Genomic DNA, 27,832 nt, shown 5'->3' with positions numbered 1-27,832 from the left:
TTGTAGAAACGGAACTCGTTAAAAATACCAGAGAAAAAGTTACAATCTCCCTCCCCCCCCCCACTTTTTTTCATGAGTGGGAAAATGGCCTGCTGCTTAGTAAGTCTCCTGAAATATTCATAGCTCAGCTCCAGAAATAGCAAACTCTAACTCGCTAATGCAAAGGATTACACGGAAAATATGTCAAGCAAAGTATGTGCACAGGAGCGCCAAAATGTGTTAACGAGCCGTAGGGATGTGCTGCGTGATTGCCTCTGTAACATTTCGAGAGAACGTTTTTTGCCTTAAAATACAACAAGTTTTTTTCATGCATGCTTCTTGGGGAAGAGCAGTTAGGAAAAGATAATAAGCAAGGTAAGTTTTTTGTCATCTTGCTGTCCAACGTTTTTACCTGGATATGATAGCGCTTCCCCCTAATTGCTTTTAACGCTTATGTGCTGTGCTGTCTATGATTTTTTTCGTTGCTGCTGTTGTTCTGACAAGGCTGCCTGGCTTACCTGCTGTAGAAGGATATGTGCGCTTTCCTGAGCAGCGGGAAAACCGCAAGTATGCATTTTTACATGGGATCCTTTCTCTTTCCTAGAAAGCCAACAATAGTCATGACTCTGCACCAAGCGTCCCTCAGAATCAAAGCAGTGATGCATCTGCAGAGACTTCTGTACCTACAGCAGCTCCTGAAACTCATCTCAGCCCAGGCTGCACCGATTCAGACCCAGCTCCTGCAGATTGCAGCGCTCAGCCTCCCGAGGCAGGGCAGGAATAGGCCTTTGCTGCCTGTCTTCATCTTGCTGCACTGGATCCTGCTCTTTGGGGGGAGCCGAGAGGAATGCTGAAACGAAAAGCTTGAAACCGCAGCTCCCTTCATCTCCGCGATGGCAACCTGACACAGCACGCGTTTTTAAATATTTAAGGCCTTTTTCTGTGTCAAAGCCCAATAGGCCTGTGGCAGGAAGGCTAGGCCAGAAGAGGCCGGTGTCAAAATAACTAGCAGAGGAGTTAAAATATTCCACACAAAACGCTTTTCAACCTTTGCGGGAACGAGGTTTGGTGTCCATTTGTGCGTAGACAAAACGGAAATCTAACTTGGTAGTGGATTTAATTTGTGAAATGAAGTTCCGCTTCGGTTCCGAAAGAGGAATGCTGCCTTGCATTCTCTCTTGCTCGAGACAATGAATTATTATTATTTTTAAAATCAGTTCTTAGGGAAGGGGAAAAGAGAATTCATAGGTATTTCTCTCCACCCACCCACCCTAAATCTATGTTAATTTATTGGGAGGTATATTAGTTTCCCAAGGAGAGATGCATAAACTACTGAAACTCTATATAGAGAGAGACTACGCTAGTTAAATACCTAAATGAAGGAGCGGCTTAGAATTCTGTCTTTTGTAAAGACTTTTCAGGAGCTTTGAATAGCTTTGGGCCAGTTGAGTTCTGTGTTAAAAATGAGCCTTGGAACCTTTTGAACTGGCCAGGTTGCTGTTCACTGCTCTCTGGCCAGGCCGCAGGCCATTTAGACTGAATCACAACTATTTGGCTGCCTACAACCCTTCGTTTACGAGGCTGTGGGTTAGGGCTTGTGTTTGTGTTGTGTAGGTTCGGCGTTATGCATAAAACCCCCCCACTTGACTGCAATTGTTCCGTTTGTGAGAATATGGGACCCTGTTGAGCCAACCCAACGCGGGGAGAAACAGTCTGTGGAGGTGAATCTTACCTTTCCAACCCTGTTGTAGTCAGCTATGGGGTATTTGCGTTCATGCTCAGAGGCAGGAGCCACATATGCACATCTGGGACCAATGGCTGTTCTCCTAGCTCACATAGGATGTCAGAATCCTTTGTTGGACTTGGGGGACACCCAGGTCTTGCCAGGGAAAACCCATAACAGGATTCACGTGTGGTTCGTGCTGACAGCACCTTTTGTTTGGTGCAAGAGGGGATCCTTGTGAGCTCGGCCGCTTGACTTCTTGATCAGGGCCAATATGTTTTATCTCACGATAGTGTAAAATTTATTTTATTGGGGGGCGTGGTTATATTTATTTATAGCAGGGGTGAGGAGCCTGCCGTTCGCTAGATGTTGCTAGGACTACACATACCATGATTCCTGACCATGGGCGGTGGCTGATGGGAGCTGGAGTCCAGCAACATGGGTTTTTTTTTGGGGGGGGGGACAGACTGCCAGTTCCCCACTCGACGTGTGGGGTACATTTAAAGTGCCTGTGGGCTGCCAAAAGGGGTGGGACACAACTCCTAATGGTTCTTGGTTAGGAAAAGGTGAAATCATTAATATAAACATAGCTGGAATGACAGGAGAGCCATCTTACATAAATTAAAAATCGGCACCGTACGTTTTGAGCTGTCGCGACAGCACTTTGTGTTGCTTGTCAAATACACTGGCAGATTCATGTTTCTTTTCTTTTCATGTTTCCCAAATGTTAGTCGAACCCGCTTTTGCCGATTATAGCTGAGAAAAGAAACGTTATAGTGGCTGGGACAACCCAGCCGGGCAGGTGGGGGATAGATAATAAAATTATTAACATTATTATTTATTCCAGGCCGAAGCCTCGAGGCTCAAGAGGGTTGCTAAAAGCTTTCTCTCCTGAGGAACAGCTGCTTAAAAAGGGCAGGGTTGCCCTCATACTGAAAGGCAGCACAGAACCAAACCACTGTTGTCTTCTGGCAGCCAAGCGACGTGGCAAATGGCTGTGTTTTCCCCCCACCCCACCCCAGCACTTACACCCCTGGGCAGACCAGCCTGTATACTAAGATTCATTTCCTGAACTGGCTTTTGGTTGGCGACGGGGAGAGACATTCCATTCCATGTAATCGAGACAAGCGATGGCCGCAGGCGATCAATCCTTTTAAAAGGCGAACGGAAATGTACAGCCTGGTGTCCACCCTCTAGGTGTTTTGGACTACATCTCCCATCAGCCCCAAACACAACAGTGTGACCCTGAGACTTCTGGGAGTTGTAGTCCCAAAAAGGCTGGAGTGGGGCTCCAGGCTTGGCGAAGGCTGCTTGCAAGGAAGCATGTCAGATTTTTAGATCTGTTCTAGGCAAAGCTGTGTGGGGGTCACACTTGGCTCGAAGGCAGACCACGTAACGGAATACCTCAAGCTAGGTTGTGAGGAAGGCAAAAGAGCCCCTCAGATTTCCGCATGGAATACTATGGGGTCTTCCGAATGCATAAGCCTTACAGAATCTAGACGTGGACACCTGGGACCAAACAACAGAGAGTAGTTGATAAGTGTTTTGGGTTTTTTTGCACTTCCACTTAAATGTACTGTAAATTTCTCATGACTTGTTTAAGTGTCCTTTAAAAGAGAGAGAATCAGAATTGTATTTATTATGTTACAGCTGGGGTACGTGTGTGTGGAGGTTAGGAAACAACCAAGCAGATGACAGGCTAAAAACAGTTTAAAAATAAAATAAAATATGAAACCCTCTCTTTAGCTAATTCGTAGAGAGATTCACATGGCTAACGTTGCCAGTAACACCTTAATGTGCAGCAGCTGCGTTGTAATGCTTCGAGCTTACGCGTTAACGTTTACACGTCTGAATTGTCTGTTGAACCTGTTCCTTTGTTACACGCGGGCGATGAGACCGTACACGGGTTTTCGTATTTGTGGAAATTGTTAAGATGTAGTGAGAGAAATAAAATTTCACTGTATATGTAAAACAGATCTCTGGCACTGCTCAATTATTACGTCCAGGTTCATACAACTGCATGGAGTTGGCACAGGAAACTATATTTTTGTGGACAGTGGGACTGTAAACTTTTAAAATTGTGGACAGTGGGATTGTGTGCTTTTAAAAAAATAGAAAAACCATGGACACAGCTTTTTTATTTTTTGCATATGCCTCATCAGGGGAGCCAACTTGGGCCCCAGGTTATGGGTGCCCTTGACGTCATGATGTCACACTGCGACGTCATGATGTCATGACATCACACACGCCCCCTGGCCTTCGAACCTGACTTCCAGTGCCACCAGAAGTCAGGTTCCAAGTTCTTGCAAAGCCTCGGACAGCATCTCCGAGGTCTTGTGAGGCCTCAGATGTGACTTCCGGTGTTTCTGAAGGCACTGGACGTTGTGTTGGGGGCCCTGTGATGTGGCTGCTGAGCACCCACAACGAAAATTTTGTGGGAGCTTGAATGCCCAGAGCCCCCTATAGTTGGCACCCCTGTGCTTCATTCACCAGAAATTCATTAATCGCCAAAAATGACTCGTAGAGGCACCTTTGTGCAACAAACAATCTTACTGATTTATTGGGGAGCCACTTTGCTCATCCTTGGTATTTAATAGCACAAAATGGTATGTCTGCTGTTCTCCAGACCCACCGTTTACCCATCCTAACTCTAGCCCTACAGGGAGCGGGCAGAATAGCACCTTTGCTTCCTTGCCCATTCAAAATCTCACTGCTCTGCATCCTCGGCTGTTGCTGGATACAGATGCGCTCTGCAAGACTCCCCTCCTGGCGACAGCGTTGGGAGTCTTCTGGCTCATGCTTCTGCTTCCTCTGCTTTTAAGAGAATATTGTGCCTGGGCAGCCCCTGCCTTTCGACGTCCCCTTGGGCGGTCGAGCTCAGCTTTAAAAGCTGTCTTGCGTGAGCAGCGTAGCCATTCGTACTGATTTGAATCTTGGCTGTGATCTCTCTCCTCTCCCCCTCCCCAGGCTCCCGAGATTTCAGGATGTACTTAACTATATCTTTCCCTTCGCAAATAATCCTTGTGAGGTAGAAAGATAAAGACTCTGAACCAGATTATCCACCCGAGAAAGGGAAAATAAAGGGATCGGCTCAGCATGCAGTGTATTGAATACACACCATCAACAGCTCTCAAAATCGCACACCCCACCCCTACAAGAATCTCTCCCAACCCATATCAAATGCTCCTTTGCAGAGCGTTCCATTAGTTCCATGCAATCAAATAATAATAATAATAATAATAATAAATTTATTATTTTTATCCCGCCTATCAGCCACTCTGGGCGGCTTCCAGCAAAAGATTAAAAGTACATTAAGAGAATTTAAGGGACGCGGGTGGCGCTGTGGGTAAAAGCCTCAGCGCCTAGGGCTTGCCGATCGAAAGGTCGGCGGTTCGAATCCCCGCGGCGGGGTGCGCTCCCGTTGTTCGGTCCCAGCGCCTGCCAACCTAGCAGTTCGAAAGCCGGTGCAAGTAACTCCCGGGTGCAAGTAGATAAATAGGGACCGCTTACTAGCGGGAAGGTAAACGGCGTTTCCGTGTGCAGCTCTGGCTCGCCAGATGCATCTTATCACACTGGCCACGTGACCCGGAAGTGTCTCCGGACAGCGCTGGCCCTCGGCCTCTTGAGTGAGATGGGTGCACAACCCTAGAGTCTGTCAAGACTGGCCCGTACGGGCAGGGGTACCTTTACCTTTACCTTAAGAGAATTTAAAACACATCATGCATGTGATATACAGACAGGCTTGTTTTATTTAAAATAAAACATTCAACACCACTTGTGATAAAGCAGAGACCAAGCCGTGCGCTTGTACGCCACAGTGTATATTTTTTCTTTGAATCGTTTTTATTTGGTTTTTACAATACAAAATTACAAAAAAATAATAATCAAATACATATCCATATATAGAGATTCCTCTGAATCTCAGAACATGCCTCCACCCCTTCCCTGGAGTCCCCTTTTCATCGTTTAAAACTGCATCTTCTCCAGACTCTTGAACTATCACATCATTCCATATTTTCCATGACAATTGTTATACTACAAGTGAAATCAAAATCCTGCCAATGTTTCCATCTGCTTACCGTGGTCTCTCAAATAAGTTGTGAATTTCCCCCATTCTTTATTATAAAGTTCTTGTCCTCTTGGTTCCTGAGTTTTCCGGTCAACTTTGCCATTTCAGCATAGTCCGTCGGCTTGGTTTGCCATTCTACTCTGGTAGGGACTGTGTCCCTAAGAGTCCCCACGGTGTATGTTTGGAAGGAAGAACAAGACTTGCTGGCTTGCCCAGGACTGCCCTAGACATCCAGACATTCAGCAGAGTTGGGGAGGCAAGCCTTGTACCCACAGTTGAATGGATGTGGGGCCCGTAAGATGCGGTAGTGGAAAATGCTGCCCTCCCTCTACCACAGGATACATACTTATTCCAAACCAGGATATGTAAATAGGGAAGAGGATAATTGCAGCAGAGCTACAACTCCCTCTTAAACATCAGCACCATGTTAAAACCAAAGACTGACAACTTTGATTCACCCTCGCCTTTTGAAAATAAAATAAAATACTTTTTTATTAGGCTTTAACTTCTTGCTCGTTTTCTGAGCTCAACACCCCAGAAGTTGAGTCTTTTGACAATCGGGCAAACAAACCATATAAAAGTGGTCCTCTTTTTTTTTATCAGCAGGGAGGAGATTTCCCTGCAAGCCTCTGTTTCGGAATAACGTGTGCAGAGGAGGGCAACCAAAATGGTCAAAGGCCTGGAAACGATGCCTTATGAGGAATGGCTAAGGGAGCTGGGCATGCTTAGCCTGGAGAAGACGAGGTTAAGGGGTGATATGATAGCCATGTTCAAATATATAAAAGGATGTCACATAGAGGAGGGAGAAAGGTTGTTTTCTGCTGCTCCAGAGAAGCGGACACGGAGCAATGGATCCAAACTACAAGAAAGAAGATTCCACCTAAACATTCGGAAGAACTTCCTGACAGTAAGAGCTGTTCGACAGTGGAATTTGCTGCCAAGGAGTGTGGTGGAGTCTCCTTCTTTGGAGGTCTTTAAGCAGAGGCTTGACAACCATATGTCAGGAGTGCTCTGATGGTGTTTCCTGCTTGGCAGGGGGTTGGACTCGATGGCCCTTGTGGTCTCTTCCAACTCTATGATTCTATAAAAAACAAAGGTCTTGTAGAACTTCTGGTTAAACCAGGTACCTTTGGGGAGCACACGCGTTCTCCGATAAATCTCTGCCACCTTAAAAGGTTGCAAAAAGATATCTGAAGCGGCAGAAGAGACTCCTTCGGAAAACCTTGGCTGCCCCCTGCAGTGCAGTTCAGAAAGCAGAACCTTCCAAGGTCCGTTCTGCGAAATCTCACCCACTTGCAAAACTGCGGTGCGTTTCCCTCGCTACCTCCAGACAGTGTGACTCAGAGAACATCTTTACTGAAAAAGTTTTGCATTTGTTCCTCTTCCTTGGGGTTTTCCTCCACCTCGCAGGGCTCCGTTTGGCGGTCTGGCTCGGCCTCGGCCTCTGGATTAAAAAGTTGCTCTTCTAAGGCTGCCCCTCCCAAGCCGTACCACTCGTCGTGGGCGGCCACTTCCTCAGGCGACACGTGCGGAAGGCCCAGGACAAATTTTGCAAATCTAGGGGTGGGGCAGGAGAGATCATAAAGCATAGCTGTCAACTTACAGATTTGAAAATAAGGGACCAGCAGCCTCAAAAATAAGGGACCAGCATCCAAAATAGGGGATTTTAGTCAACCAGCTGAAATACGAAGTTAAAAGGGACCAGATAATTTGGGAGAGCAGCGCCGGTTTTTAGCCCTTCGTTTCCAGAGGTTGCTGCTCAAGACACCAGCTGATGAAACACTGCAATCAAATAACTACAAGCAGCAACCACTTTTCGCGCAAAACGAAGTCCAAGCTACGAAGATGCTGCTGCAGTTCTGTATCTTTTCTCTCGTGCTCCATCTGCAGCTCTCAGTTCCATCAGGCGGGGCGGGAGGAAGGGGGGGGAATAGTTCCCGAAGTAAACCCGCAGATCAAAACCATCTATGGTAGTCTACCACTACAAATCTATGGGAGAAGCACTTGCGGTCCTTCCTCCGCTTTCCCCCTCTATGGTTAGCTCTTGGAACACCTGCCTCCTCCTCCGCTCTCTGAACTGCTCTCTCTATGGTTGCCCTCGCTCTCCTCTCAAGACTCCTCAGTCCTGGCGGGGAGGGGCTCCCAGGGGCCGAGGCTGGTGAGAGGAGGCCAGAGGGGGGCGGGCCGGGCAGCCAAGCAACACAGTTGGAGCCTCCCTCCCTCCCTGGCCAGCAGGGAGGGAAGGAGAGGAGCTGCTTCCTTTGAAACCCGGGAAATTTAAGGGACATCATCAATAAGGGACAGCAGTGGGACACAGCACTGGGATAAGGGAGTTTCCCGCCAAATAAGGGACGGTTGACAGCTATGTCATAAAGCGCTATATATAAAAGTGCCGCTCGGAAACTCTCGTCCACCACACCCACTGCGTTCTTAGCACCAGCAATATCCCCCACATCTTTCAAGACATGTTTGTGTCTTAGAGCACATTTCAAGTGGGGGGGAAATGGGCAAAGCAAGCATAAGCCAGCACTGGTCGCCCGTTATACTTGGACTATGATACCTGGACTATGATGAGGAATACTTGCTGGCACAACTAACAACTAAGGAAGTTGCTCTCAACCTTCTTTCCATCTCCTTCTGTTTTGTTACCATTCTTATTTTCTCCTCTCTAAGTATTTTACTATTATTTCTCTTAATTATTTTATCTTAGTGAATTTGGGTTAGAACTGCACGCAGGTGAAGGTGATGTACCTGTGTGGGAGGCAGCGAAGGGGAAGTCTCTCAGTAGCAGTAGTAATAATAATAATAATAATAATAATACAGTGGTACCTCTGGTTACGTACTTAATTCGTTCCGGAGGTCCGTTCTTAACCTGAAACTGTTCTTAACCTGAAGCACCACTTTAGCTAATGGGGCCTCCTGCTGCCGCGGCACAATTTCTGTTCTCATCCTGAGGCAAAGTTCTTAACATAATGACATAATGTGTGGAAGGGGCAAATCGCGACCCGGCAGACGTGGGTCGCGTTCACTTCAGGATATGAACGGGGCTCTGGAATGTATCCCGTTCACATCCAGAGGTACCACTGTAATAATAATAAATTATTATTATTAATAATAAATTATACCCTGCCCATCTGGCTAGGTTTCCCCAGCCACTCTGGGCAGTTCCCAACAGAATATTAAAAACACGATAAAAAAAATCAAGCATAAAATTTTTCCCTAAACAGGGGTGAGAGGCTGAGAGATGAAAGGGACACCCCCAGTTATGATGGCAGGACGCACCCTTTTCTATATAGGACAAAAGATATATCTGTGAGAGAGCATTCTGTACTTACCTGTCTACTTACCAGTCTCTATGACCTTTTCTCTGTTCTTTTATTCTTTTGCTTTTTTGTGTGCGCTATTAGTTTGTTAATAAAACTTTCTCCCAACCCACCCCCCAAATAATAATAATCCTTTTGCAGAAGTGCAGTTTAGAACTTGATTAAAACTCAACAACAACTCAGCTTAGTAAGTGGCTCCTAGATTCAGCCTACACCAGGGATGGGGAACCGGTGTCCTTGACCTCAGATGCTGTTAGACTCCATCTTCCATCAGCCCCAGCCCTATGGCCAATAGGGATGATGGGAATTGTAGTCCAACAACATCCGAAGGGCCACAGCTTCCCTGCACCCCTGGCCTAAAGCAAATGAATGCTTCCTTAACTTGCTTCTCATACAGACTCGCTTTGGGGGAAAGCCACCCTTTTCCTTTAGAAAGCTACTTTGTGAATAAATTCTGCCTCAAGACACTCACCAGCTGCAGGCCTGTGGCACTGCCATCAGCTAAGATCCACACTTACACCTCCCCTGCTGCTTTGATGAAGAGTTCTGTGGAACTCAAAAGCTGGCATGCTATTCTGTGAAATTTTGATTGGCCTAAAGAAGAAGAAGAAGAAAGTTCCTACCTTTGTGGCGACTGCAGCTTCACCACTGCTACCCACGAGGGGAAATCGGGGCGACGGCAGAAGGTTCGTAGGTCCTCCAAGGCCTTGAGGGTCTCCTGTTCACCCTGCTCCCGATATTCTTCTTCAGTCAGGTAACGAACCTCCAACTTCCCTGATGTGAACAGCCGGCTGGCTTTTCTGAAAAGGAGAAAACAAAAGGCCACAGCTGGCGGATCGAATGCTGCTCCGTGGATTTGAAATACAAAAAAGTGTGTGACGATGGGGAATTAGAACTTGTTTGCAGCTGCACTGTACAGTGGTACCTCAGGTTACATACGCTTCAGGTTACAGACTCTGCTAACCCAGAAATAGTACCTCGGATAAAGAACTTTGCTTCAGGATGAGAACAGAAATCGTGCTCTGGCGGTGTGGCGGCAGTGGGAGGCCTCATTAGCTAAAGTGGTGCTTCAGGTGAAGAACGGACCTCCGGACCGAATTAAGTACATAACCAGAGGTACCATTGTAATTGATCCTAAGTAAGACAGTGCTCTCCCCACCAGGTTGCAGACCATATATAGAACACTAGGGAACAGAGAGGGAAAGAATGTTTTCAAATAACAAATGCTACAAGGCAAAAAAAACCTCCCAAGCTTCCCCTTCTCCCTAGCCCTGCATTTGCAAATTAAAACATCGATTAACTTTTCAATTATATTTTAATCTAATCTAATTAAAATTAATTAAAATTAAAATACTGCTTGACTTTTGGGAAGGAATTCAACATGGTGCTACGTTGGCTGTTCTATCTGAATGGGGTAAGTCCTCTTCTTTAATGTTATTTAATGTTCTAATTGTTTTAATGTTGTATTTTAATCTTGTTTTTTAAGTTGTATTTCAATCAACTTGTTTTTATTATTGGTTGTTAGCCGCCCTGAGCCTGGTCTTAGCTGGGGAGGGCGGGGTATAAATAAAATTTATTATTATTATTACAGTGGTGCCCCGCAAGACGAAATTAATTCGTTCTGCGAGTTTTTTCGTTCTACGAGTTTTTTCGTCTTGCGAAGCACCAATGTGTATTGACGGTTTCCCATAGGAATGCATTGGCGGTTTAAAAAAAAAAAGGCGCAAGACTTGCGAAGGCCATAGGGAAATCCGTCTTGCGAAGCAACTCAGAAAACGGAAAACTCTTTCGTCTTGCGAGTTTTTCGTCTTCCGAGGCATTCGTCTTGCGAGGTACCACTGTATTATTATTCCCCTCTCTGGAGCCAATTTGGGGAAGTCACGGGCCAGAGAGGTTGAGGGAAAGCCCCATTGTGGAAGCCAAGGTCCTTCTGTGCAGGGAGCTTATTCACTGGCTCATGCCCAATATTCCTATTTTTATATGTGTGCTAAAACAGCACCTGTCTTTAAAGAACTCACGATATCCTTTGCTGGGCACCTTCTTTAAAAGGCAGAGTGGAAAACAAACAGCCCCTTCTTGCGAGTCGTGAAAGCAGCTGCAGTTAACAGGGACGCCATCAAAGGGAAGGTGTGCTGGGAAAGGTACGCTTGTGCTTTATTTTAGAATGCAGTGTTTGTGCAATCTTGTGTATTATTGACAAGAGAAGCGTACTGCCAAGCTATACATAGAATATAACAGATGGAGGCCTGTATTAGAGGACGGCCAACTCCCACCCAAGTCCCATCCAACCCATGCTTTCTCCAGAACCAATAAAAATAATATTTCTTAAGTGACGTGATCCAAGCTAACACACGTGGACAGATCCTGCATTCCATACACAGTGGGAGGAAACATGTCCATTAAAGGGGATTGTTCATCCAGTGGTTTAGCAGCCCAAAAGGATACTAACCTGCCAAAGTAGCTGAATACCCTAAGAGGATAATTCAGGATTTTTGAACACAGCATGGCGACAATGACTGCATAGGCAACCACTGGGATGGAAATGCCAACATAAATGAAAACCAAGCCTACAAATTGTAGCGTCCACATCAGAAGGTTCATACTCTGTTCACTCTTGAGCGGCCCGTGCTTGTGACAAAAAACAAAACTGACGGATCCGACTATCAGGCAGTACCCTGGAAAAGCAAACGACAAAACCATGCAAAGATCAACAAGGAAGGAACTCTACTACCTTAGCCTATTTCAAGCTAGTAAATTGCCCCTTGCCCTATTATCTGCGGTAAGAATCAGTTCTAGGAGACCAGGCGAAATGACTTCAACTGGAAGGGAGCTTCAATGTCGCGCGTGACCGTACGAAAGGCAGGCAAGCTAATCATTTTGATAAATTTATTTGCAAAGTCTGCTTTCCACCTTGTGGAATGAATGAATGAATGAATGGATAAATAAAATAAAAAAATAAAATAAAATAAAATAAAATAAAATAAAATAAAATAAAATAAAATAAAATAATAAAATAAAATAAAATAAAATAAAATAAAATAAAATATAAATAAATAAAACTTGCCTGTGGGCAAGTTGACACATTCGGTTTCCGGCGTAACCTCTTTATGTGAATAAAAAAAGCTGAGGTGCACATTCATTTTTAAAAAAAACTAAGGGAAGATTTTAGCATCTCATTGGGACAAAACTTTAAAAAGAAACGGAAGTGAGCTCAATTACGAAGCCCGATTCCTTCCCTTTTTACCGGAAGCAAGTCCCTACTGCCTTCAGCGGAGCTTACCCCCGATGTAAGTGTACGTAGGATTTCGGCCTAATTGCAAGGTCCCACAACAATGGCCATTGTTTATCGGGCACCCTGCTCATCATGGTAAACTGTGGGCAATGGTTTGCTGGGACCCTGTTGGTCTTACCCCCTTTGCTCTTTCCTGCTATTGCCAGGGAGAAACAAACCATGATCGCTGGCTTAGGGTTACATCCAAACAAACCACAATCAGTAAGACAAGTGGAAACCTTGGTTACAGGTCATGGTTTGGGGTGAAACAAAACCATGATCCTCAGTTTAGATGTAGTGCTAAGCTAGAGGAGAGTACAGTGGTACCTCGGGTTAATTCGTTCCGGAGGTCTGTTCTTCACCTCAAACTGTTCTTAACCTGAAGCACCACTCTAGCTAATGGAGCCTCCTGCTGCCACAGCACTGCCAAAGAACGATTTCTGTTCTCATCCTGAAGCAAAGTTCTTAACCCGAGGTACTATTTCTGGGTTAGCGGAGTCTGTAACCTGAAGCGTATGTAACCCGAGGTACCACTGTACAGTTGTGCTCATGTCCTGCTTATAGGCTTCCCATAGATCTCTGTTTGGCCATTGTGAAAAGCTGATGCTGAACTTCTTGTTAATAATAATAATAATATACCCAGAGGCCTCAGGGCAGTTCACAAAAAAAGATCACAACATATATAATCAGAATAAAAACAACAACTTAATAGCACCCCGCCCCCTCAGAAAAGAGCCACATTCTAAAGGGTATAGGATGTCAAACAGATCAACTAAACGCCTGGTTAAAAAGCGATGCTTTTTCCTGGCGCCTAAAGGTGTATAATGAAGGCACCAGGCGAACTTCCCTGGGGAGAGCATTTCACAGACGGGGAGCCACTGCAGAGAAGGCCCCGTTCTCGTGTTGCCACCCTCTGGACCTCTCGAGGAGGAGGCACATGAAGAAGGGCCTCAGAAGATGATCTCAGGGTCTGGGTAGGTTCATATGGGAAGAGATGGTCCTTGAGGTATTGCGGTCCTGGGCCGTTTAAGGCTTTATAGGTCAAAACAAGCACTTTGAATCAGGCCCAGAAACTAATTGGTAGCCAGTGCAGTCGGACCAGGATTGGTCTAATATGCTCAAACCGTCTTATTCCCATCAGCAAACCTGGCTTGCGTCCAAGCCAGGACAACTTTTCTTACGTTTCTTAGATATTGCGGCAAGGAGCAAAATAAGCAAGATTGCTGCATTCACAAGGAACCATTAACTATGACTTGTGAACAAAGCCAGTGGCTGCAACTTTAAAACCTTAGAGGGGGAAGTGCCATTTTAGAAATTTTCTGTTTTATGAACGACAATGCTTTCTGTGTGACACAGCCTAATGTTCACTTTCAGTTTTCTATTTCTATTCATTCCCTTACCTAGTACATAGTGCCTGCAGTGATGCCACAGCCATTTCAAATCCTCTTTCCACGTGTAAAGAAAATAGAGGGAAGAGAACCAGCAGCCGCTCATTAAAATCCAGAAAGTGCTTACCTAACGATGGTGAGAGAAGATAAAAAGGGAGGCTGATGAACAAAAATGGCAATTTGTTCGTTTGTACATACACTAGTGGCCAAAATTGTGGAAACGTTTTGGGGTCTATTTCCAAGGTTTGATGGCTCATAACACCACTTCTTTTTTTTCTTAGTAATACCATAAAATTATATATCAATGGAAAGATATATAATTCTTCATTAAATTATCTTTCCATTGATAAAATTTTTTATAGTATTGCTCCCCCAAGAAAGTGGTCTTATGAGCCATCATTGCCAAAACAAGATGGCACCTGATTGGCTCTCCAAACACTCCTTTTCATGGTTATTTGGAAATAACTTTTGATATAATACAGATAATTGAACAAACCTTGTTGCATTACATTCTTCATTAAATTATCTTTCCATTGATATAGAATTTTATGGTATTACTCCCCCCCAAAAAAGTGGTGTTATGAGCCATCAAACCTCAGAAATACACTTCCACAATGTTGGCCACTAGTGTACATATAAGTTCATGTGCATGGAGCCCACTGTTTGCTAGATACGACAATCTCACCTGTCCCCAAATAAAAACCGGACACAAAACGCAGGGCATTATGTTTCAAACAACCGTCTCGTAAATCAGAAGTCAAGTGAACAAGGACGTCTTATCACATTTCCTAAAGGCTGTGTGAATGTGCGACAGAGCTGTCACGATCATGTCAGCACCCATGTCAACACATTAACATAATCAGGGGGCGGGCGGGGGGGTCACATCAGTCTGGAATGTGGAGAAACCGGATGCAAAAGGCGCAGCTTTGCCTAAAGCGGGTAAATAGGCTGCATTCTCAATCAGATAAAGACGCCGTCTCATGTACAGTCGTACCTGAGTTTTCAGACAGCTTAGTTCTCGAAAATTTTGGCTCCCGAAAGCCGCAAACCCGGAAGTGACTGTTCCGGGTTTTTCAACATCCTTTTGGAAGCCGGGGCTTCCGCAGCTTCTGATTGGCTGCAGGAGCTTCCTGCAGCCAATCAGAAGCCCGCTTTGGTTTCCGGGTGTTTTGGAAGTCAAAACGGACTTCCAGATCGGATTCTGTTCAACTTCCGAGGTACGACCACTTTTAATTCTTACTGGTGTGTTACCTACATCCAGGTACCAGGCTGAGCCTATAAAGTAGGAAAGGGAAGAAGACTCTCTTACAAACCCACTCAACACCCCTATAATTTTTCATTACTCCTCTAAGGTCTCTCTGTTAGGATATTTCCATTCCACCTTAAAAGGGAGCAGGATGTTTGTGTCACAGCCTGCGTATTTCCTGTTTCACAGGATGTTTCTGTTGTGTCTTTGCTTTCGTTTCTCTCTCTGTGCCAGAGACACTGAAGCAGGCAGTCATGTTTTCTCTTTGTTCTGACCAACACTGAATAAACTTGTAAATATGCTCTCCTGCGTGCATCTTTCGCTGTGCATTATCTGCTGATAGAGCGTGCATCAGCTCTGGAATGTGGCAAGCTTTTTCTGGAGCTCGTGTCGCTAATTGCTGATACTGCGTGTCTACGGGAAATCGATGGACGTCCGGAGACGACGTGGAGTCATGATGGACTTTCTCTCCCTGGCAGTATCCCAACACTCTCACGCAATGCAAACTTCCTGCTGTGGTTTCCTTTAAGTCACACGTGAAATATGCTGGCAGTTTGCTAATATTATTCCCCAATCTAATACCAGGATGATGCTACTGGATTGGAACTTCCCATCATCTCTGCCCCATCGGCCATGCTGGTTGTGGGCTGCTGGGAGTTGCATGAAGGGGGAGGTGAAGCTGCACGCACAAAACCTGCTCTGAGCATCCACCCTGAGTGGGAAGCTTTGAAGGGGCATTGTAAGAGAATTTCCTACTCCACGCAGGAAGTTGAAGGATGGAGTAGACCAGGGATCAGCAAACTTTCTCAGCAAGGGGCCAGTCCACTGTCCCTCAGACCTTGTGGGGGGCCAAACTATATTTTTGTTTGGGGGGGAGAAATGACTGAATTCCTATGCCCCACAAATAACCCAGAGATGCATTTTAAATAAAAGCATGCATTCTACTCATGTCAAAACACCAGGCAGGCCCCGCAAATAACCCAGAGATGCATTTTAAATAAAAGGACACATTCTACTCATGTGAAAACATGCTGATTCCCAGACCTTTAGAAGGCCGTTGGGCCAGACCCACCCCTGGGCCTTAGTTTGCCTACCCACGGAGTAGATGAAGCCAGGTATTTGGGGTTCAGGGGCAAAGCACACACTGGGATTCCAGGCAGAGTGACCAAGCTATTGCTTGCAGAATCGCTTGTCCCATGATGAAAAACAAAACTATATCAAGAATTATACAAAGGCTTCATTTACCACTTGCTCCTGCCTTAGACCCGCCCACTAAGCCAAGCCCTCCAGTCATTGAAGGACAACAACTTCCATCATTCCTGATCGTTGATTAGCTCGGTTGGTTAGAGCATGGCGCTGATAACGCCAAGGTTGCAGGTTCAATCCCTTCCAACTCTACAATTCTATGATCCTATGACTTGCTGTCTTGGCAGGGCTGATGAGAGTTGAAGTCCGCCAATGTCTGCAGGGCCACAGGTTCCTCCAAGAAGAGGTTGGAACGAAGGAAAGAACCATTTCAGAGGAGCTTCTTGGAAGGACATAATAATTAATTGTACAAATAATGTCAGAAATTCGGCTGCGACGTGTTGCTGTTTAAAGGAATCATACGTCGATAACATCATTTCTTTCGGGAGCCCGGGAATGGATGAAAAGCAAACTGACACTGAAAAGCAGAGTTTAGCATCGATATACTTATCTGGCCTGTTTTATGTTATCAGCGGTACACTCACCTTGGGAATAAATCTTTTAAGCATCAAAAGGAGAAAGACAAGAGTGGCAAGGACACCGAATGTGACTCCAGCAGAATAATAGAATGTGATACTCCTGTTTTGAGAGCGGAGGGGTGCTGTTAGAACTTTTGTGGATGGGCAGGTGGTTTCAGACACACAGAAATGCAAAAACACAATTTTACTAAAACTTTAGAGACCTATGGGCGAGAATACCTATACATAGCACATTATTTGACCTTCCCTGAATATACCAAAGGGAGCATCCTCATCTCTCTCTGTCTCTCTCTCTTTGGGTCCCTGCATAGTCTCAGCTCACAACCCCCATTTTTTCCCTCCTAAGCTCTGCTTGGAAAATATTTACCTAAGTTAGAGGCGTGGGGTGACTGGCTGCCTCTGACTCCAATCCATCAGTCCCACCCTCTCCATTTCCAACCATCCCATGCAAGGATCCCAATCATATGGAGCCTTCTCCCTGTGTTCAAGCAAACAGGTATAACGCTCCCCCTTCAGACTTTCCCTGCTCAACACTGGGAAGGCTGGAAAGCCAAAGAGCGAGGCTAGCTATTTTTTTGTCTCTCATCTCTCTCTTACTCAGTGGATGAGCTGTCTGGCTGTCTCTCTCCAGCAAGGTGCACTGTTTGCAAAAAGGTTGCAAAAACTGCCACGGCTACGATATGTTTCTTAGATCAAATTGTGTGCGACAGAAGGGGGAAGCTCTGTGCAAACAGATTTCCTGCAACTCTGGATCAAACTCTGTGCCGACATATTTAAGGCACAGATCTCCTCCGATCATATATATACAGGGAGAGACGAGTGGTGGGTTTTTCAGAGCAAAAGTGGTACATGGGAGAGAAGACCTCAACCTTTCCCTGTGCCCACTAACAAGGGTTTATGTCTCCAAAGCCTCTTCTCCACTGCAACCCAAGGGCTTTTCTTCCAGCCAACGGATCACCACTTTTTTCGTGAACAGCAAGTTAAAGTCATAAGGGATACACCCAGTGAAAAACAGAGCTGAATCTCACCTGCTCAGATTATGTGCAAAATGAAAGAGAACGATTCCCGTGAGAAACAGCAGAAAGAGTGTCCGATCCAACACTAAAACAAAACAGAATGGAAAAAATGGAGGAAAGTCCACATTGCTTCCTTTTTAAGCTAGTCGCTTCCTTGTTGTGCATCCTTCCAATAACACAAGTGTACTTTACGAACAGATTAAATAAAGTGACTCACTGTTTAGTTTTGTGTGTACAGTGAAGGATGCTTTGTTCATAGGCTGCACCCAGAAACAGGTTTTCTCTCCATACAGGCGCGCTGATATTGTGGTTTCATTAGACACGCCCGAATGCCAAATATTGTTAAACAGGCACTTGAAAAAGGCAAGCAGATTTTCAGAGCTTTGGCAATTCCGTTCCTCTGGGATGGACATCACCTCAAATGTTTCGGAGCTGCTTATCTTCACCTATAAAGAAGATACCTGAATTATTCCTCTCGGCTTAGGACAGGAGGAAATAACAGAGCAGGGATGAGCAACAGGCACATAACTCAGGGTTTCCCAAACTTGGGTCTCCATCTGTTTTTTGGACTACAACTCCCGACGCCCCTAGCTGGCAGGACCAGTGGTCAGGGATTATGGGAATTGTAGTCCAAAAAAACAGATGGAGACCCAAGTTTGGGAAACTCTGCAATAACTTTTCCAATTTGATTTTGCCTATAGCAGGGATAGGGAACTTGCAGCCTTCCAGATGTTGTTGGTACTCCAACTCCCATCATTCCCTGCCAGGGCAGCAAATGACAAGGGATGCTGGGAGTTGTAGATAGATAGACAGATAGATATAGGTAAAGGTAAAGGGACCCCTGACCATTGGGTCTAGTCGTGGCCGACTCTGGGGTTGCGGCACTCATCTCGCTTTATTGGCCAAGGGAGCCGGCATACAGCTTCCGGGTCATGGGGCCAGCATGACTAAGCCGCTTCTGGCGAACCAGAACAGCACATGGAAACGCCGTTTACCTTCCCGCTGGAGCGGTACCTATTTATCTACTTGCACTTTGACATGCTTTTGAACTGCTAGGTTGGCAGGAGTAGGGACCGAGCAACGGGAGCTCACCCCATCATGGGGATTCGAACCGCCGACCTTCTGATTGGCAAGTCCTAGGCTCTGTGGTTTAACCCACAGCGCCACCCGTGATAGATATAGATAGATAATCATAGATCTGACTGCATAGGAGCAGAGTGAATGGAGATGAATGTCCTAAACCCTATTTCCCCCTGTGCTGCTATCTCCATTGCCCTCCATGAGCTGGAGGGTGCAAAATAAGAGAGAAGCAGAACATAAAAGAGAAACAAGAGCCCTGCTGGATCTCATCAGTGGCCTATCGAGAACAGCGTCCTGTTCTCACAGCGGCCAACCACATGGCTGAACTTAAAAATGAAAAGCGTACTGCTGGTGGTCAACAAAAGAGGTTTAAAGACTCTCTCAAGGCAAATCTTTAAAAATGTTGTATAAACACCGACAGCTGGGAAACACTGGCCTGCGAGCGCTGCAATTGGAGAACAGCCTTTACCAAAGGTGTCATGGGCTTTGAAGACGCTGGAACTCAGGATGAAAGGGAGAAACGAGCTAAGCGGAAGGCACACTTGGCAAACCCTCACCGTGATCAACCTATGTCCCCACTGTGGAAGGACGTGTGGATCCAGAACTGGCCTCCACAGTCACTTATGCTCTCACTGTTAAAACCGTGTTCATGGAAGACAATCCTACTCAGCTACGAGTGATCACCAAAGAAGAAAGAAGTAGCCTCTGGGAAGCCCCATGACCACAAGGCAGACCTGAGCACAACAGTACTCTCCCTTGCCACTGTTTCCAGCAACCTCCAGGGGTTGGAGGGGGAAATCTGAAGCATGGAGTCTCTGCTCAACAAGTCATGGAGGCTCCTACTTCAGCTTCCAAGTTGTGGAGCAGGAGGAGAATAGCAATAAAGGGGATCAACTTAAGGTGCTTCTTTCTCCTTGCTCACATGTAGGATCTACGTGCGAGCAGCATGCCCCAATAGGGCTTCTGTGGGGGACCAGGATAAGCTGGTTTGATTTCCAAGCTAAAATATGCTAAGCCACACTCTTATCAGCCTTCTGTTTCGTCCGTTCTCTCTTAACACAAATAGCAGAGCTGAAGAAGAGAACCTTGGATCAAAATACCTTGGAGGTAGAGAGCTATTGCCTTTTCAGCAGGGATAGGTAGTCTGCGACCCTTCGCTTGTTGCTAGTCTAGTTCCCATCATGCCTGACTGCTGGCCATCCTGCCAGAGGCTCATAGGAGTTGAGAGTCCAACAATATCTGGAGAACCACATAGCTATATTACCCAGAAGTGGGAGATACTTATTCCATGTTCCCGCTCTTTTCAGAAAGTCTATGTGTTGAAGGCACTCTGATTGAGCCCAAAGGGACAGATATATCCGACAACCTGATTTATCAGTTATTCTGTCTCTCCAGAGGAGCTTGGGAACTTTAGATCTGCGGCACGGGGCAGATCTCCCTCCCCAAAACTAAGATTCCCAAGATTCTGAGTACAAAATCAACCTAGGCTTGCAGTGGAGATGTCTACATGCCGTGCAGTCCTGTACATATCTAGTCTGAGGTAAGTCCTATTGAGTGCAATGGGACTCCCAGGAAAGTATTTGGGATTTCAGCCTTAAGACGTGGACCAGAACATACGTACTGGGACGTTAAGTCCCATTAAACACAATGCCCTAAATCCCATTGTCCAAAATTTCTGCTCGCTGACCTGCAACAAAGACTCCCAAAAGCAGATTTAGCTGTACATCTGCCTTTCCTCTTCTTTTTATTGCTTTATTAGTTTTTTTAAAAAAGAAAAAACAGTCAACTAACGAAAAACCAAAAGGTAATACAAATTCCAAAAAGTAAGTAGATTTCTTACAACACAACTTCTATTATGACTTCCAGTCACACCATCGAGGGTTCTGGGTTACTTTTATGGAACACACTTTTCGTTATCGCTCCAGTCTTATCCCGTATCATTAATTCTATAAGATTTTCTATGTTTCTACAGGGGTCCTTCTAAGCCTGCCAGAGAATTCACATTTTTACAATGCTCTTTAAGATATTTTCTGTAAATATCCCACTCTCTAATAAACGATTGGTCTGTATTCTTCCCGTTATCTTTGCTGATTCTGTAAATTCTAATAATTTTGTCTGCCAGTGCACTTTGGTCGGGATAGAATACAGTGGTGCCCCGCAAGACGAATGCCTCGGAAGACGAAAAACTCGCAAGACGAAAGAGTTTTTCGTTTTCTGAGTTGCTTCACAAGACGAATTTCCCTATGGGCTTGCTTCGCAAGGCGAAACGTCTTGCGCCTTTTTTAAAAAACCGCCAATGCATTCCTATGGGAAACCGTCAATACACATTGGTGCTTCGCAAGACGAAAAAACTTGTAGAATGAAAAAACTCGCAGAACGAATTAATTTCGTCTTGCGAGGCACCACTGTACCAAGATTCTTGCTGCCGCCTTTCCTCTCAATGTATTGTTTTGCTGTTAGAGAGAGACACTCGCTGCTGAGAAATATTTATGATACCATATGCTGTCGCTGATTTTTACATTTGTTCCTGCGCTTGTCTTGCAAAGAGGCCCACTCAAAAGAAAGATGTTGATATGTCACAAAAGTTCCCTACCCACAATAGAAAGGAAAGCACGTCACACCTCCCATATTCTCCTACACAACACCCATACTGGCATTTCCGAACGCCAACATGTGGCAGTTGTCTTCCAATACATTAGTCTTCCATCGTGAGAACTGTATTCTTTAGGGAGAAGAACAGTCACCACGTTCCCTTGGGATGAATGAGTCATGGACTGGGGCTGTACCTGAATAGTTGACCAAATATTTTTCAGCTGTATCTTTCCATGCGGAATGTAGCAGTAGCAAGCCGGTTCTGAACTACGGCTGACGTCCATCGTCTCCAAGTGCCTACAGTTATTCTCTAGACGGAGAAAGAAGAAGGCGTCACAAAGTTTGGAGATGCATGCAAGTTGCTCGGACATTTTCCTGCTGCAATATGTAATCTGCAGTATACACCCATTTTCCCAGTTGCAAACCTTGATTGGCAGCGTATTTTTTATAAGTGTGATATGCTGGCACTGCTAAATCCACTCCTAAACCCCCAAATTCTTGCCGCTGAGACTGTTCCAACAGAGAAGCTGTTGTGAGTCTTCCTGTCCAATCCTCAACAGGTGGCCAGAATCATATGATTCTGGTCCCCCCCCCCCAGCAAAAAATAGATGAATGAGCTTTACTGTGTTAGGCTGCAGGCATGGAGCCCATGAAAAACTGCATTGGTGCAACTGCCTGGCCTGCAGCCCCACTATAAGGCTGGGAGTAAACCAGGAATTGGCTTTTCATGTCGTTACTTGAAATCATGCTACACTATTCAGGCTACAATCCTAAGATCTGTGTGTGGAGAGTGTTTCTGAAGATGAGAAGATGCATTGCTCTTGCTACTGTGGAATAACATTCAGCTTCTGCATACAGTGGTACCTCGGGTTACAGACGCTTCAGGTTACAGACTCCGCTAACCCAGAAATAGTACCTCAGGTTAAGAACTTTGCTTCAGGAGGAGAACAAAAATCGCGGCACGTCGGCAGTGGGAGGCACCATTAGCTAAAGTGGTGCTTCAGGTTAAGAACAGTTTCAGGTTAGGAACGGACCTCCGGAACGAATTACAGGGTTTTTTGCTCTATAAGACTCACTTTTTCCCTCCTAAAAAGTAAGGGGAAATGTGTGTGCGTCTTATGGAGCGAATGCAGGCTGCGCAGCTATCCCAGAAGCCAGAACAGCAAGAGGGATTGCTGCTTTCACTGCGCAGCGATCCCTCTTGCTGTTCTGGCTTCTGAGATTCAGAATATTTTTTTTCTTGTTTTCCTCCTCCAAAAACTAGGTGCGTCTTGTGGTCTGGTGCGTCTTATAGAGCGAAAAATACGGTAAGTACTTAACCTGAGGTACCAGTGTATCTGGGCTTAGGAGAAAGTACTGCAACATGACTGGAAACAGCAGTTGAACAGATTAAAATATTTGGATCTCATCTTACTGATTTCGTTAGAGAAGGGGTTGTTACTTTTTAAATTGCTCTCCTTGGCTGATAAGTATCCCTAAATGCAGTACCCACCGCACAAACTAAAGTGTAAATGACTTTGGAAGTACTGTAAATATTTCGACAAATTCCACATTAATAGGGCCATTAAATATTTTTTTTGCTTTGGTGCCACACATGCTGCTTAAAAACAGGGAAGCTTGCAGTTAAAATGCATGAACCCAGCAACTGCCAAAGACCTAAGGCATGGGTAGGCTGGTTCTGGCCCAATCGCCTTCTAAATCCGGCCCGCGGACAGTCTGGGAATCAGCGTGTTTTTACATGAGTAGAATGTGTCATTTTATTTGAAATACTTCTCTGGGTTATTTGTGGGGCCTGCCTGGTGTTTTTACATGAGTAGAATGTGTGCCTTTATTTAAAATGCATCTCTGGGTTATTTGTGGGGTATAGGAATTTGTTCTTTCTTTTCTTTTTCTTTTTCAAAATATAGTCCTGCCGCCCACAAGGTTTGAGGGGCAGTGGACCTACTGAAAAAGCTTGCTGACCCCTGACCTAAGGTCTAACTTCAAATGACAATACAGTGGTACCTCGGGTTACATACGCTTCAGGCTACATACGCTTCAGGTTACAGACCCCGCTAACCCAGAAACAGTACCTTGGGTTAAGAACTTTGCTTCGGGATGAGAACAGAAATTGTGCTCTGGTGGCATGGCGGCAGCAGGAAGCCGCATTAGCTTCAGGTTCAGAACAGTTTCAGGTTATGAACAGACCTCCGTACCAATTAAGTACTTAACCCGAGGTACCACTGTAAAGTAAAGGTAAAGGTACCCCTGCCCGTACGGGCCAGTCTTGACAGACTCTAGGGTTGTGCACCCATCTCACTAAAAGGCCGGGGGCCAGCGCTGTCCGGAGACACTTCCGGGTCACGTGGCCAGCGTGACATCGCTGCTCTGGCGAGCCAGAGCCACACACGGAAACGCCATTTACCTTCCCGCTAGTAAGCGGTCCCGATTTATCTACTTGCACCCAGGGGTGCTTTCAAACTGCTAGGTTGGCAGGCGCTGGGACCGAACAGCGGGAGCGCACCCCGCCGCGGGGATTCGAACCGCCAACCTTTCGATCGGCAAGCCCTAGGCGCTGAGGCTTTTACCCACAGCGCCACCCACGTCCCAGGTACCACTGTAAGTGGATGCATATTATGTAAATTTGGATTTGTGGGTCATCATCCCAAACCGTTTGGGAACCACTGCTCTAAGTCTTCCGTAACATCAGCCAACGCTTCTCGGGCACAAGTTCATATTGTCATGGGATTCTACCCAATATTGATCCAGAGTAGATTCCAATGTATAGCTAGCAGAGTAAAAACTTACAACACATTGCAGGATTCCCCCCCCCCCCAAAAAAAAATAGACCAGAGGCAGTTGTATTTCATCCAGCAGAGCTTTGCTGCTACTGAAGACAAATGAGCAGAATGGTCACAAATCCAATACATTCAGGATTGGCGCTGTCCATAAGAAATCCAGTTGCAGCAGACTTAAGCTTAGAATAACTTATAATAAGTCTAAACTTTAACACTAAGCATACTATGTACAGAACGACACCAGAAGGAAGAGAGATAGAAAGTGAAACCCAGGCTCCGTCTGGCCTTACTTTTATAGTCAGCATGACGTTGACAGAAAAGATAAGAAGAGAACCAGTTTAAACCAGCTGTACTCAAACATCATGAACCTTCTGCTTGTTTCTTTCACACAGAGAAGCTTCTCCAGAAGCCTCTTGAATTAATTAGCATAGGAAAGATCTCTACACATCAGATCAATACTTTCTGTACTAAGAAATGCAAGCTGACACATATATCTTAGATCAAGATCATTGTGCCCTGAGAATTGTTTTGAAGCACCTGATGATGCAGAACTGAATCTCAAAGTTAGAAACCAGCACGAAACTTTGGGAGAGACTTTGAGGGGATACCAGCCGTTTAGGCTTGCGGTTAACAGAGCTTCTGATCAGTAGTGTGGATGGGAGATCACAGGATGCCTCACACAAACATGTACATAAAGGTAAAGGGTAAAGGGACCCCTGACCATTGGATCCAGTCGCGGATGACTCTGGGGTTGCGGCGCTCATCTCGCTTTATCGGCCAAGGGAGCCGGCGTACAGCTTCCGGGTCATGTGGCCAGCATGACTAAGCCGCTTCTGGCAAACCAGAGCAGCGCACGGAAATGCCGTTTACCTCCCCGCCGGAGCCGTACCTATTTATCTACTTGCACTTTAATGTACTTTCGAACTGCTAGGTTGGCAGGAGCAGGGACCGAGCAACAGGAGCTCACCCCGTCACGGGGATTCGAACCGCCGACCTTCTGATTGGCAAGCCCTAGGCTCTGTGGTTTAGACCACAGCACCACCATGAAGCTATTTAGTCTCCCATATTCTGGTTACCGGATCACAGGCCAAGGGTTGATTGACATTTGCACACAACTGGAATATTTATGGGCAGCAAAGTACTGCCAAGACAAAGTACTGAACGCACAACCAGAGAGAAAAAGTAAACACACGAGCCTATCCCATGTTTACACAAATTACATAAATTCCTACTGAATGGCAGTAACAGGTATGGGGAGCCTGTGTACCTGCAGAACCAAAGAATCATAGTGTTGGAAGGTATCCCTACGGTCATCTAGTCCAACCCCCATTAGTCCAACAACGTCTGAAAGCACTACAGCTTCTGTCCCCAACGTCATAGGCAGGAGGGGCAACTTGGATACAATATTGGAGGGGGGGCCAGGTCCAGATAGGCTCTGCTACACTTGAACACGACGCAGTACAAGCACACCATTTGACCATTTGAATGGCAAGGCCCATCTACTTTCGGGGGGGGGGGGCGGTCCCCCCACAAATATTTGAGGGGCAAAGGGACCTCAGCCCCCTCGGAGTTGGCTCCTATGGTCCTACGACTGCAGCTTAGCCCTGGAATAGGATGCATGTTTACTCAGAGGTAAATCCGACCACCTTTCTCAACCTTCGGTCCCCAAGAGGTTTGGTTGGACTACAACTCCCATCATCCCTGGCTAGCAGGACCAGTGGCGGGTGACGATGGGAGCTGTAGTCCATCAACCTCTAGGGACCCAAAGCTGAGAAAGGCAGTTCAGGATCGCTGCCTCCAGCCGCTTTACCTGCGAGCAATGCCGGCGCGCCACCGGACCGGACCTGACGAACCGCCGCTAGGGCGCACAGCAGCGGCAGGAGCACGAAATACGGCGGCAGCCGTTGCCGGGTCGCGCCGGATCCCAGCTGCATTGCCCGCCGCTGTTTGAACAAAGCGATGCCTCGGAAAGCGCCGAGAGCCGCGGCGGCCGAGGCCTGGATGGAGAGAACCGACTTGCCCGGCGCTTGTGTTGTGCGCGCAATTGCGCATTGGTGGCGCCCTGGCGATGGGGGATCGGCTAGCCGGGGCTGGAGGGGGCGGAGGAGATCAAGGCGCTCCTCCCTACCGCGGGGGAAGGAAGTCGCTTCCTCCAGGGCGGTAGGAGGAGATCTCACACGGCAGTGGGAGTTTGGGAAAAGCAGTTCAAGGCTATGAAATTAAACGCGCCCCGAGGCGGTGGAGAGGGAGGCAGGAAAACGGGGAGGAAAGTGCCTTCCCGGGACTGCCCTGGGGGAATCCCCTCTGACAGCTCACTGGGTGACCTTTGGCCCGTCTCATCATAGAATATGCAGAGTTGGAAGGGATCCCCAAGGATCATCTAGTCCAACCCCTTTGCAATGCAGGGAACTTTTTGCCTAATTATAATAATAAATTATTATTTATACCCCAACTCCCAACAGAATATTAAAAACACAATAAAACATCAAGCATCAAAAACAGGGCTGTCTTCAGTTGTCTCCTAAAACATCTCTGCCTGGTTCCCTGTAACCTCACTTCTCGCAGTGAGGGAACTGCTAGAAGGCCCTCGGAGCTGGACCTCAGTGTCTGGGCTGAACGACGGGGGTGGAGACGCTCCATCAGATATACTGGGCCAAGGCCATTTAGAGCTTTAAAGGTCAGCACCAACACTTTGAATTGTGCTCGGAAACGTACTGGGAGTCAATGTAGGTCTTTCAGGACCGGTGTTATATAGTCTCGGCGGCCACTCCCAGTCACCAGTCTAGCGGCCGCATTCTGGATTAGTTGTAGTTTCCGGGTCACTTTCAAAGGTAGCCCCATGCAGAGTGCATTGCAGTAGTCCCAGCGGGAGATAACCAGAGCATGCACCACTCTGGCGAGACAGTCTGCAGACAGGTAGGGGGTCAGCCAGTGTACCAGATGGAGCTGGTAGACAGCTGCCCTGGACACAATTGATCTGCCCCTCCATGGACAGTCCCACGGACAGTTCCCGATTGGAAGGGATCCAAGTGATCCGCATCCTCCAGGCGTGCCTGGAGTTGTTCAGCAACCACCTGCTCAATCACCTTGCCCAAGAATGGTAGATTTGAGACTGGGCAATAGTTGGCCATATTGGCCGGGTCCAAAGATTCTTTTTTTAAGAAGCGGTTTAATAACCACCTCTTTCAGTGGGTTTGGGAAGGCTCCCTCACAGAGGGAAGCATTCACCACCCCACAGAGCCCATCACCCAGCCCTTCCCAGCTTGCTTTTATGAGCCAAGATGGGCAAGGATCAAGGAGACAGGTGGTCGGTTTCACTCGTCCAAGAAGCCTGTCCACATCCTCAGAGGTAACAGGTTGGAATTGATCCCACACAACTTGACTAGACAGGACTCTAGCACTCTCCTGGCCTGGCCCTGCTCCCACGATGGAGATTACCTCTTTCCGAATCTGAGCGACTTTATCTGCAAAAAAAATCATTGTAGGAGATAGAATCATAGAGTTGGAAGAGACCACAAGGGCCATCGAGTCCAACCCCCTGCCAAGCAGGAAACACCATCAGAGCACTCCTGACATATGGTTGTCAAGCCTCTGCTTAAAGACCTCCAAAGAAGGAGACTCCACCACACTCCTTGGCAGCAAAT

At 46.4% G+C, this 27,832-nt stretch overlaps 2 protein-coding genes across 6 annotated transcripts in view; one reads left to right on the top strand and one right to left on the bottom strand.

Moving 5' to 3' along the window:
- MFSD6 (major facilitator superfamily domain containing 6) overlaps positions 1-3,674 on the top strand; it is a 46,082-nt gene extending 42,408 nt beyond the window's left edge. For 2 of the 4 annotated variants that reach the window (XM_083408285.1, XM_083408286.1), the window contains exon 7: positions 584-3,674. In XM_083408285.1, the coding sequence (XP_083264411.1) occupies positions 584-763 (180 nt within the window). In that variant the 3' untranslated portion in view covers positions 764-3,674. Of the gene's footprint in view, positions 1-332; positions 355-583 lie in introns of all 4 variants that reach the window. The other 2 variants (XM_083408288.1, XM_083408287.1) reach the window with 2 other exon arrangements.
- Positions 3,675-5,431: 1,757 nt separating this feature from the next.
- The window catches only part of NEMP2 (nuclear envelope integral membrane protein 2), a 90,646-nt gene continuing 68,245 nt past the window's right edge, over positions 5,432-27,832 (bottom strand). Inside the window, exons 1-10 of one of the 2 annotated variants that reach the window (XM_083411448.1) lie at positions 25,999-26,414; positions 21,606-21,721; positions 17,957-18,185; positions 17,752-17,824; positions 16,730-16,823; positions 13,766-13,880; positions 11,544-11,769; positions 9,718-9,894; positions 6,844-7,328; positions 5,432-6,400 (exon numbers count right to left, since the gene is read on the bottom strand). In XM_083411448.1, the coding sequence (XP_083267574.1) occupies positions 7,112-7,328; positions 9,718-9,894; positions 11,544-11,769; positions 13,766-13,880; positions 16,730-16,823; positions 17,752-17,824; positions 17,957-18,185; positions 21,606-21,721; positions 25,999-26,122 (1,371 nt within the window). In that variant the 5' untranslated portion in view covers positions 26,123-26,414 and the 3' untranslated portion in view covers positions 5,432-6,400; positions 6,844-7,111. Of the gene's footprint in view, positions 6,401-6,843; positions 7,329-9,717; positions 9,895-11,543; positions 11,770-13,765; positions 13,881-16,729; positions 16,824-17,751; positions 17,825-17,956; positions 18,186-21,605; positions 21,722-25,998; positions 26,415-27,832 lie in introns of those variants that run through there. The other variant, XM_083411449.1, reaches the window with a different exon arrangement.

Source organism: Podarcis tiliguerta (genome assembly GCF_965153285.1).
Source record: "Podarcis tiliguerta genome assembly, chromosome: 1".
In the NCBI taxonomy this organism is placed as follows: Eukaryota; Metazoa; Chordata; class Lepidosauria; order Squamata; family Lacertidae; genus Podarcis; species Podarcis tiliguerta.
The sequence above is the reverse complement of the archived record's forward strand: the minus strand, read 5'-3'. Positions and strand labels throughout refer to the sequence as shown.